Below are 10,884 nucleotides of genomic sequence, written 5' to 3'. Positions count from 1 at the left end.
TGTTTTTCATAGAAATTATACATGTGTATGTAATGTTATCTTACGTTTCTTTTTATAGATATGTGTAAGTATATATGTATATATGTGCATATATATCTAAATGTAGGTTATTTGGGTATGTATATGTATATGTATATATGAAAAAAAAAAAAATAAAAAAAAAAAATATAAAATAAAAAAAAGGGAGGGGGTGGGGGGGGGGAGGGGGGGGGGGGGAAAAACAAATTAAAAAAAAAAAAAAGAAGAAAAAAAAAAAAAAAAAAAAAAAAAAAAAATAAAAGGAAACCAAAAGGAAAAATTTTGGGGGGGAAAGGGAAAAAACAAAAAAAAAAACAAAAAAAAAAAAAACAAAACAAAAACAAAAACAAAAAAACAAAAATTTTTACTAAAAAAAAAAAAAAGAAAGCAAAAAAAAAAAGGGGGAAAGGAAAAAGGGGAAGGGGAAGAAAGAAAAAGGAGGGGGACAAAAGAAAAAACCTAAATGATTTGGTGGAGATAAAATAAAGACCAAAAAGGGAAGGAAGGGGAGTGGAGTGACGGGTCGGAGGAGGAGGAATGGAAAAGGAAGAAGGATGGGGAAAGACAAAGGAGAGAGGGAAACGGGAAGGGGGGAAAGGGGGGGAAGGGAAGAAAGCAAATTGGGGGGGAAAAACAAAGGGGGGGGGTTTTGGGGGGGGGGGGGGAAAGGAAAAGAAAAGAAAAGGAGAAGGGAAAGGTGAGGAAGAAGGGGAGGTAGGAAAATTGAGGGTGAGAGGAGGAGAGGTCCCGGGGAGAGGGGGAGACGGGGGAAGGAAAAAGGGGAGGGGAGGAGAGGAGGGGGGGAAGGAAGAGAAGGAAAAAAGGATGGTAGAGGGAGGGAAGGGGTAAGAGGAGAGGAGGAGGGAAGGAGGAGGAGGGAAGGGAAAGGAGGAATGGAGGAGATGGGGGGGTTTTAAAAACGGGGAGAAGGGAGGGGGGGCCCCCCTTTCCCGGGGTGAAAAGGGAAGGGGAGAGGAAGGAAAAAAAAGGGGAAAGAAAAAAAAGAGAGAGGGGAGAGAGAGAGAGAGAGAGAGGAGAGAGGGGAAAGGGGGGACGAGAGGAGGGGAGAGAGGGGAGAAAAAGGAGGGAGAGGGGGGGAAAAGGAGAGAGAGAAGAGAGGGGGGGGAGAGAAAAGGGAGGGGGAGAGAGAGAGGGGGAGGGGAGAGAGATGAGGGGGAAAGGGAAAGGAGAGAGGGGGAGAGGGGGGAAAGGGGAAAAGGAGAGAGAGAGAGAGGGAGAGAGAGAGAGGGGAGAGAGGGAGAGAGAGAAGGAGAGAAGGAGAGGAAAAAAGAGAGAGAGAGAAGAGAGAGAGGAGAGAGGGGGAGAGGGGGAGAGAGAGAGGGAGAAGAGGGGAGAGAGAGAGAGGGGAGGGGAAAGGGGAGAGAGATGAGGGGAGAGAGAGAGAGAAAAAAGGGGAGAGGAGAGAGAGGGGGGAGAGATGAGAGGACGAGAAGAGGGGGAGAGGGCGGGGGAAAGGAGAGGGGAGAAGAGGAGAGAAAAGAGAGAAAAGGAGGGAGAGAGGAGAGAGGGGAGAGGGGGGAGAGAGAGGAAGGAGGGGGAAAAAGGGAAAAGAGAGGAAGTAGAGAGATGAGAGATGAGGGGAGAGGGGAAAAGAGAGAGAGAGGAGACGAGAGGGGAGGGAATGAGGGAAAAGAGGAGAGGGAGAGGGAGAGAGGAAGAGAGAGAGGGGGAGACGGGGGAGGAGGGAGGGGGGGAAAAGGGGGTGGGGAGGGGGAAAAGGAGGGAGGGGAGAAGAAAAAGGGGGAGAGAGAGAGAGAGGGGGAGAGATAAAGGGAAGGGGGAGAGGGGACGGGGGAAGAGAGAGGGGAGATGGGGGGGGGTAGGGGGGGGGGAGAGGAGAGAGGAGGAGGAGAGGGCAGGGGGGGTTGGGAGAGAGGGAGAGAGAGAGGGAAAAAGAGGGGGAGGAGACAAAAAGGGAGATTTGAGGGGGAAGGGAGGACCAGAGGGGAAGGGAGAGGAGGAGGGAGAGGAGGGGAGAGAGAGAGTAGGAGGGGGAAAAGGAAAAGGAGAAGAGGAGAGGGAGAGAGGGGGAGCTAGAGAGGAGGGGAGAGGAGGGAGAGAGAGGAGAGAAAAGGGAAATCCCCCCCGGGGAGGGGACCGAGGGGAGGGGAGAGGGGGGGAGGAGAGAGGGTGAGAGAGAGAGAGAAGGAGGGGGAGAAGAGAGGGGGAAAGGGGGAAAAGGGGGAGGGGAGAGAGAAAGAGAGAGGGGAGGAGAGAGGGAGAGGAGAGGGAGAGAGGAGGGGAAAGAGGAGAGGGAGAGGAGAGAGAGAGGGGGGAGAGGAGGAGGGAGAAAGAGAGAGGCCGAGAAAAAGGGGAGGGAAAAGGGGAAACCGGGGAAAAAAAAAGAGAGGGAAAAAGGGAGAGAGGAGAGAGGGAGAAAAAAAAGGAGGGAGGGGAGCGAGGGGAAAGGAGATAGGAGGAGGAGGAGAGAGAGGAGAGGAGAAGAGAGAGAAGAAAAGGGGGCAAGAGAAGGGAAGAGAGAGAGAGGAAAAAGGGAGAAAAAAAAAAAAGAAAAAAAAAACAAAAGAGAAAGAGAAAAAAAGGAAAGAGAGAAAAAGAAAAAAAAGACGAGAAAAAAGTTTGAAAAAGAGAGGAGAAAGAGAAAAGGGGGGAAAAAAAGAGAGAGAGTAAAGGGGGAGAGGAAGGGGAAAGAGAGAGAGCGAGGGGAGGAGGGGAAAAGAGAAAAGGGGGAGGGGAAAGATGAGGGGGAAAGAGGAGAGAGAGAAAGAAAAAGAGAGAGAGGGGAAAGAAGAGGGGAAAGAAGGGGGGTTTGGGGGGGAGGGGAAAGAGAAAAAAGAGAAAGGGGAAAAAAAAAAAGGGGGAGAGAAAAGAGAAAAAAAAAGGAAAAAGATGAAAAAATTTTTTGAGGAAAAAAGAGAGAAAGGGGAAAAAGGGGAGGGAAAAGAGAGAGGGAAAAGAGAGAGAGAGAGAGGGAAGAGGGGGGGGCCCAGGGGGGGGGGGGGGAGGGGAGGGGGGAAGGAAGAGAGAGAGAGAGAGGAAGGGGAGAGAAGAGGAGAGAGAGAGGGGAGAGACAGAGAGAGAGAAGGGGGAAGGGGAGGAGGGAGGGGGGGGTCGGGGTGACCCAAAAGCAAGTGGGGAAAAGGCCCCCAGGGGGGAGGGGGGGGGGGGAGGGGGGGGGAAAAGGGGGGGGGGGAGGGGGGGGGAAAGTGGTGGTTTTTTTTGGGGGGGGGGGGGGGGCTTTTTTTTTTTTTTTTTTTTGAGAGGAAAAGGGAGAGAAAGAAAAGAGAGAAAGGAGAGAGAAAAAGGGAGAAAAAGGAAAAGGGAAACCAAAGGGGAAAAAAAAAATGAGAGAAAGAGAAGGAAAAAAGAAAACGGGGGAAAAACCCTGGAACCAAAGGGAAAATAAAAGGAAAAAAAAGGAAAAAAAAAACCAAAAAAAAAAAAAAAAAAGCCCAAAAAAAGTGGGGAAGTTTTTACACACCTTCCAACCCCTTTCTTCGTTTACAACCCTTCTTGCTTCACAAAGCCCCCCCCCCTGGCTTGAATAATAATCATCCGTAAAAGTTTTGGGGAAAAAAAAAAAAAAAAAAAAAAACGCTTTTAAAAAAATTTCCCAAAATTTTCGCCCCAAAAATTGGGGGAACGGAACTTTTAAAATAAAACACACCCCAAAACATTCTCGTTTATTTAAATTCTAAATCTTCATTCCCCCTTCCCTTTTCCTCCTTCTCTCTCCCCTCCCCTCCTTCTCTTTTTCTCTCTCTCTCTCCTTTTCCTCTCCCTTTTTTCTCTCTCTCTCCTTTTCTCTCTCTTTCTCCTTTCCTTTTTTTCTTTTCCCCTTTTTCCCTTTTCTTTTTTCCTCTTTTCTTTTTTTTTCCCCCCCCTTTTCCCTTCTTTCCTTCCAAATTTTTTCCAAAGAAAGGGGAAAAGAAAAAGGGAAATTAACCCAATAAGGGTTTTTTTTATTCCTTCCCCTTTTTTCCCCAAAAAAAAAAATTTTCCCCCCCCCTTTTTTCCCCCCCCAAAAGGGAAAATCCCCAAAAAAATCCCCCCACGGCCCCCTTTGGCACCAAACCCCCCCCCCCTTTTTTTAAAAAAAAAAAAAAAAAACCCCCCCCCCCCCTTTTTCCAACCCCTTTTAAAAATTCCCCCTTTAACCTTTTCCCCCTCCCCCCCCCCCAAAAAAAAGGGGCCCCCTTTTCCCCCCCAAAACCCCCCAAATCCCTTTTCTTTCCTTACCCCCCCACCCCCCCCCACCTCCCCCAAACCCCAACCCCCTCCCCCCCCCCAAAAAACCCCCTTTTTTCCCCCCCTTCCCCCTTCCCCCCCCCCTCCCCCTCCCCCCATTCCCCCCCCCCCCTTTCCCTCCCTCCCTTTCCCCCCCCCAATCCCCCTTTCCCTCACTACCCCATCCCTTCCTTCCCCTCCCCCCTTCCCCCAATACCCCCCTTTCCTCCCCCCCCCCCCCCAATTTTCCCCCAAAAAAAACCCCCCCCCCTCCCTCCCCCAAATCCCCCTTTCCCTTTAAAAACCCCCCCCCCCAAAATCCCCCTCCCCCCTTCCTCCCCCCCCTCACCCCCCCCCCTTCCCCCCGCAATTCACTCCTTTTTTATTCGAAAAAAAAAAAAGGAAGGGAAAAGTGGGGAAATGTTTTTGTTTTAAAAAGGGAAACCCGGATATTTTTTTCATTTTTTTTTTTGCTCAAATTTTGGTTTGTGATCCCAAAAAGGGGAGAGAAAAGGGGAAAGGCGGGGGGGGGGCCGATGGTAGGGGGAAGAAGAGGGGAGGAGGGGGGAAGGGGAAAGATTGAAAGGGGAAAAAGGAGGTTTGGAAAAGGGGAGGAGGAGGAGGGGGGAAGGAGGGGGAAAAGGAGGGGAAGGAGAAGAAGGGATTGTAAAAATAAAAAAAAAAAAGGTTGGGAAGGGGAAGAAAAAAGGGAAGAGGAAGAAAAAAGGAGGAAGGGGGAGAATTGGGAAAAAGATTAAGAGGGGAAAAATTTAATTTATCACTTTAAATCCCCTTTTTCCCGATAATGACAAAAAACAAAAAACAACCCCAAAAAACCCACAAAAAAACCAAAAACAGAATCAAAGGGCCCCAAACAAAAAAAAAACACAGATATAAAAAAACAAAAAAAACAAAAAAACAAAAACAAAAAAAACAAAAAAAACAAACAAAAAAACCCCGCAAAAAAAAAAAAAACAAAAACCACAAAAAAAAACAAACAAAAATTACAAAACCAAACCAAAACAACCCCAAACAAAAAAAACAAAAAAACCCAAGTTTACAAACAAAAAAAAAAAGTAAAAAAAACAAAAAAAATTTTGAATTTTAAAAAACCCAACCCCCTTTCAACAACCAACCACAAAAAAAATGGATAATCTTTAAGAAAAAACCCCCTCATGATAATTATAATATATATTTTATATATAAAAATAATATATATAAAATTATTTTTATATATATATATATGTGGGTTTTGTGTTTTTTGTGTGTTTTGGTGTGTGTGTGTTGTGTGTGTGGTGTGGGTGGTTTTGTGTGTTTTATTAATATTTAATAAAAATTATAAAATATATATATATATATAAATATAAAAATATATTATATATATATATATAATATTAAATATATATTTTATAAATATATATAAAATTAAAATATTTTTTAATTTTATATAATATATATAAAAAATTTTTTTTACACATCCCACAAAACAACACCACACACAAAACCCCAAAAAAAAAATATATATATTTATATTTTATAATAATATATAAAATATATATATAAAATATATATATATTATAAAATATATTATATATAAATATTAAATTATATATATCTATATATATATATATAATATATATATATATATAATATATTTTTAAATTGAATTATGTATGTAGTATGATGTATGTAGGTATGTATGTTTTTATTTTTTATGTAGTAGGGTTTTTATGATGTATGTATATAAATATGTTTTACAATATGTAATATAATCTTTTTATAATATATAATTTAAAAATTAAAATTGAATGTAGTTTTGTGTGTTGTCTACGTTCGGGAAATTTTAAAAATTTATTTAATATTGTCAATTTAATTTAAAACCGAAAATGAAATATCAGGGGGGGAAGAGAGAGAGAAGAGGGGAGAGAGCCGAGAGGGGGAAAAGGGGGAAAGGGGAGAAAAGGGAGAGGAGAGGGAGGAACGGAGAGAGAGAGGAGAGGAGGGAGGGGAGGAGAGGAGAGAGAGAGACAGGGAGAGAGGAGGAAGAGAGGAAGAGAGAGAGAGAGAGGAAAAGAGAGAGGGGAGAGCGGGAGGGAGAGAGAAAAGAGAGAGAGAGGAGAGAAATAATATATATTATATATATATTTTATATATATAAATATAAAATATTATATATAATATTTATAAAATATATTATATATTTTATAAAATATTTTTTATATAATATATATTTTTTAAACCCAAATAAAAAAAAACAGAATAAGCTTCCTGGACAAATTAAATCAACCGACATTTACAGATCCATTAATATCAAAGATAAATTAGAAATTAAAACAAAAATAAAAATTAAACAAAATGGAGCGTAAAATAAAATCAAGAAAAAAAAAAGGGAAAAACCCATTAAAAAAAAAAAAAAAAAAAAAATAAAAAAAAATAAAATTCATTTTAATTTTTAAAAAAAAAAGCCCAATGACGATCACACCCCAAACAAAAAAAAAAAAAAAAAAAAAAAAAAAATAAAATAAAAAAAAAAAAGATAAAAAAAAAATAAAAAAGAAAAAGAAAAACAAAAAATTTAAAAAAAAAATAAAGAAAAAAAATAAAATTTAGAGAGAGGGGGAGGGGAAAAGGAGAGGTTAAAAAAGGGAAAAAAAAACCCCCCAAAAAACAAAATACAAATTTGGTCAAAAAAAATAATAATGAGGAGGGGGAAAGGGGGGAAAAAATGTGATAAAAACCCTAACAACAAAAAAACAACCCAACAAACAACAAAAAAAAAAAAAAAAGATAAAACAATAAAATAATAAAAAATAATAATAATAATAACGATAATGATCCAATAACAATAATGTTTAATAAAAAGCAAAAAAAATTTTAAAAAAAGTATTTTTTAATAAAAATTTAATTATTATTATTGTAATGATAATAATAATGGTGATGATGATAATAATAGCAATAAAATAATAATAATAATAATAATAATAATAATAATAATAAAAATAATAATAACAATAGTAATAGAACAATAACAAAAATAATAGCAAAGACAATAATAATCATAAGAATAATAACAAATCAACGTTCCCTTTAATAAGGAAATCAACAATCACTTCCCGATGTTCTAAAAAAACGTCAAAAAAACATCGATCAACATTTTTTTTTTCTTTATTCCCATGAACAAGGAACAATAACTATCATCATGTTTTTATTTACATAATTCAAGTGCAGTGGAAATTGAACACGTAAATTGTCACGCAATGAAAAAACAAATTAAATGAAATTAATATTACAAAAGGATTTTTTTTTCTTTTTTTTTTTTTTTTAAATAAGATAAAACAAATAAATAAAATGAAATCAAAATGATTTTTTTTTCTTTCTTTTTATCATCTTCCCTATTCCCTCGTTTGTCAATTTATTCTCCCATTTCCTCTTCGAATCATAACCCGGATGTGAACAAGACGGAGAGAGAGAGAGAGAGAGAGAGAGAGAGGAAGAGAGAGAGAGAGAGGAGAGAGAGAGAGAGAAAAAGAGAGAGAGGAGAGAGAAAGAAGAGAGGGGGGAGAGAAAAGAGAGAGAGGGGGGGAGAGGGAGGGAGAGAGAGAGAGAGAGAAGAGAATGAGAAGGGAGAGGGGAGGAGGAGAGAGAGAGGAGAGAGGTGGGAGGGAGAGAGAGAGGAGAGAGAGAGAGAAGAGAGCGAGAGAAGGGGGGGGGGAGAACACAGAACGAATAAGGAGAGCGACGCTCTAAAGTCTCCCCCGCCCCCACCCCACCCTCTTTAACCCCTTACCCTTACCCTCCCCTACCCCCCCTTTCCCCCCTCCTCTCCCCCATTCCCCATCCCCATCCCCTCTGCCTCCCCCCTCCCCCTCCCTCCCCCAAACACATACCTTCCCCACCCCGTCTACCCCCTCCCCTCCCCCACCTTCCTCACCTCACCTTCCTCCCCCTCCCTCCCTCCCTCCCCCCCCCCACCTCCCTCCCCCCCCCCTCCCTCCCACCCCCACCCTTTTTTACTCCCTCCCCCCTCCCCCCTCCCCCCCTCCCCCCGAATATGCATGTCTCTCCAATTTTTTTTTTTTTTTCCCGTCGCCCGGTCATCATGCAAACTTCATGCTACAAGAATCATGAAAATTGGCTTCATCTCTCAAGCCTCTTCTTTCTCTCTTCTCTTTCTCCTTCTCTGTTTGTCTCTCTTCTCTTTCTCCTTCTCTTCTCTCTCTTTCTCTTCTCTTCTCTCATTTCCATCTTTCCTCTCTTTCTCTTAATCTTTTTCCTCTTCCCTCTCCTTCTCTCTTTCCTTTTCCTCCTGGAGAAGGAGGGGGAGGAAGGAGTAGGGAGGTAGGGGGAGGAAAGGAGGAGGGAGGGGGAGGGGAGGAGGAGGAAGGGGGAGGGGGAGGAGGAGAGGAGGAAGAGGAGGAAGAGGAGGAGGAGAAGGCTGGGGGAGGAGAGTGAGGAGGATGGAAGAGGGAAGGAGGAGAGGAGGAGGAACGAGGAGGAGGAGGAGGAGGAAGGGAGGAGGAAGAGGAAGGAAGGAGAGGAGGAGGAGGAGGAGGAGGAAGAGGAGGAGGAGGAGGAGGAGAAGGAGGGGGAGGAGGAGGAGGAAGAGGAGAAGGAGGAGGAGGAGGAGGAGGAGGAGGAGGAAGGAGGAAGAGGAGGAGGAGGAAGAAGAGGAGGAGGAAGAAGAGGAGGAAGAAGAGGAGGAAGAAGAGGAGGAGGAGGAGGAGGAGGAAGAGGAGGAGGGGGAGGAGGAGGGGGGGAGGAGGAGGAGGAGGAGGAGGAGAAGAGAAGAGTGGAGGAGAGGAGGAGGAAGAGGAGGAGGAGGAGGAGGAGGAAGAAGGGGAGGAGGAGGTGGAGGAGGGAGGAAGGACATAATCATGCACGGCCGTCATGCACGATCTGCCTGACTGCTTGGGAGACAATGACGTCATTCTTTCTTATTTCTTGGGTTTGGCGCAAAAGCTCTCATGCAGATGGCCTCTCTCCTGTCTCCCTTTCTCTTCTTTTTTTCTCTTTCTCTCTCTTTCTGCCTATTTTCTCCTCTCTTTCCTTTCTCCTGTCTTTCTTTTTTTTCTGTGTCTCTCTTCTCCCCTCTTTTTTTTCCCTTTCTCTTCTCGTTTTCCTCTCTCTCTCTCTCTCTCTTCTCTCTCTTCTATCTCTCTCTCTCTCTCTCTCTCCTCTCTCGCTCTTGTCTCATCTCTTCTCTCTCCCTCACCTCCCTCCCTCCCTCCCTCCCTCCCTCCCTCCCTCTCTCTCTCTCTCTCTCTCTCTCTCTCTCTCTCTCTCTCTCTCCCTCTCTCTTTCTCTCTCTCTCTCTTTCTCTACTTCTCTCCTCTCTCTCTCTCCTCTCTCTCTCTCTCTCTCTCCTTCTCCTCTCTCTCCCCCCTCCCTCTCCATTCTCCTCGCCCTTTCTCTCTCTCTCTCTCTCTTCTCTCTCTCTCTCTTCCCTCTCTCTCTCTTTCTCTCTCTCTCTCTTACTCTCTTACTCCCTATCTCCTTCTCTCTCCTTCTCTTCCCTCCACTTCTCCCTTCCCCTCCCCCCTCTCTGCCCCTCCTCCACTCTTGCAACTCCGTAAAGCATGGCAAGATGGCAACTTCACATGGCACAAGACACAAGAAAGGCAATCAGTTTCAAGCAAAATGATAGTGATTATGGCGACTCTACAGGATCAGAAAAAGGGTGTTAATAAATGGCAACTCTGCATGGCAACTCTGCATGGCAAGCAAAGTAATGATAATAATAATGATAATAATAATCTTTTAAAAATGATAATCATAATTAGAAATATAATAATTGTGACAATAATCATGATAATAATTATTATAATGATTATATTAATGATAATGATAATGGTATGATTATAATAATAATAATAATAATAATAATAATAATAATAACAATAATAATAACCATAATAATGATAATAAAATAAGAATAATACACAATAAAACAATAACACTAACAGTAATATTAATCATAATAACAACATTAATAATAAGAATGACAATAATAACAATGATAGTATTGCCAATGAATCGCACTAAAAGTAGAAGGAAATGAAAATAAGAAAAAAAGCGTAAGAGAAAAAAGAAAAAGAGAGAACTACAAAAGAGAAAGGAAGGAGGAAAAAGAAAGAAAAAAGAGGAAGACGAGGAGGAGGAAGGAGGAAGAAGAAGAAGAAGAAGAAGAAGAAGAAGACGGAGAAGAAGATGATGATGAAGGAGAAAAGAAGAAAAGAAGAAAAAGAAGAAGAAGAAGAAGAAGAAGAAGAAGAAAAAGAAGAAGAAGTAAAGAAGAAGAAGAAAGAAAAAGAAGAAGAAGGAGAAAGAAAATGAAGAAGAAGAAGAAAGAAGAAGAAGAAGGAAGAAGAAAAGAAAAAGAAGAAGAAGAAGAAAAAGAAGAAGAAGAACAAGAAGAAGAGAAGAAGAAGAAGAAAATGAAGAAGAAGAAGAAGAACAAGAAAAAGAAGAAGAAGATACAAGAAAACTCGCCCACCGAAACGCACCAGCCTCTCTTCGTGGGTTCGAGAACGCCCGCACGCCCGCACGCCCGCACGCCCGCACGAACACGACCCGCCTGTAACTCACGCCCGCGCGCTGCGCCGCCGCCCGCGACGCCGCCGCGGCGCCCGAAACGCTCCACACAGACACGCGCGTTGG

The 10,884-nt window shown here is 42.5% G+C and overlaps 1 protein-coding gene across 1 annotated transcript; it reads left to right on the top strand.

The window, feature by feature from the left end:
- Positions 1-2,543: 2,543 nt before the first annotated feature.
- LOC119571249 (UPF0329 protein ECU05_1680/ECU11_0050-like) lies at positions 2,544-10,646 on the top strand (the record flags this gene model as incomplete). Its single annotated transcript, XM_037918648.1, has 2 exons — positions 2,544-2,609; positions 10,533-10,646. Coding segments are annotated over 2 exons (180 nt in total), but the record flags the coding sequence as incomplete, so codon positions are not given.
- Between the last annotated feature and the right edge of the window lie 238 nt (positions 10,647-10,884).

Source organism: Penaeus monodon, unplaced genomic scaffold (genome assembly GCF_015228065.2).
Source record: "Penaeus monodon isolate SGIC_2016 unplaced genomic scaffold, NSTDA_Pmon_1 PmonScaffold_5635, whole genome shotgun sequence".
Lineage (NCBI taxonomy): Eukaryota > Metazoa > Arthropoda > Malacostraca > Decapoda > Penaeidae > Penaeus > Penaeus monodon.
The sequence above is the reverse complement of the archived record's forward strand: the minus strand, read 5'-3'. Positions and strand labels throughout refer to the sequence as shown.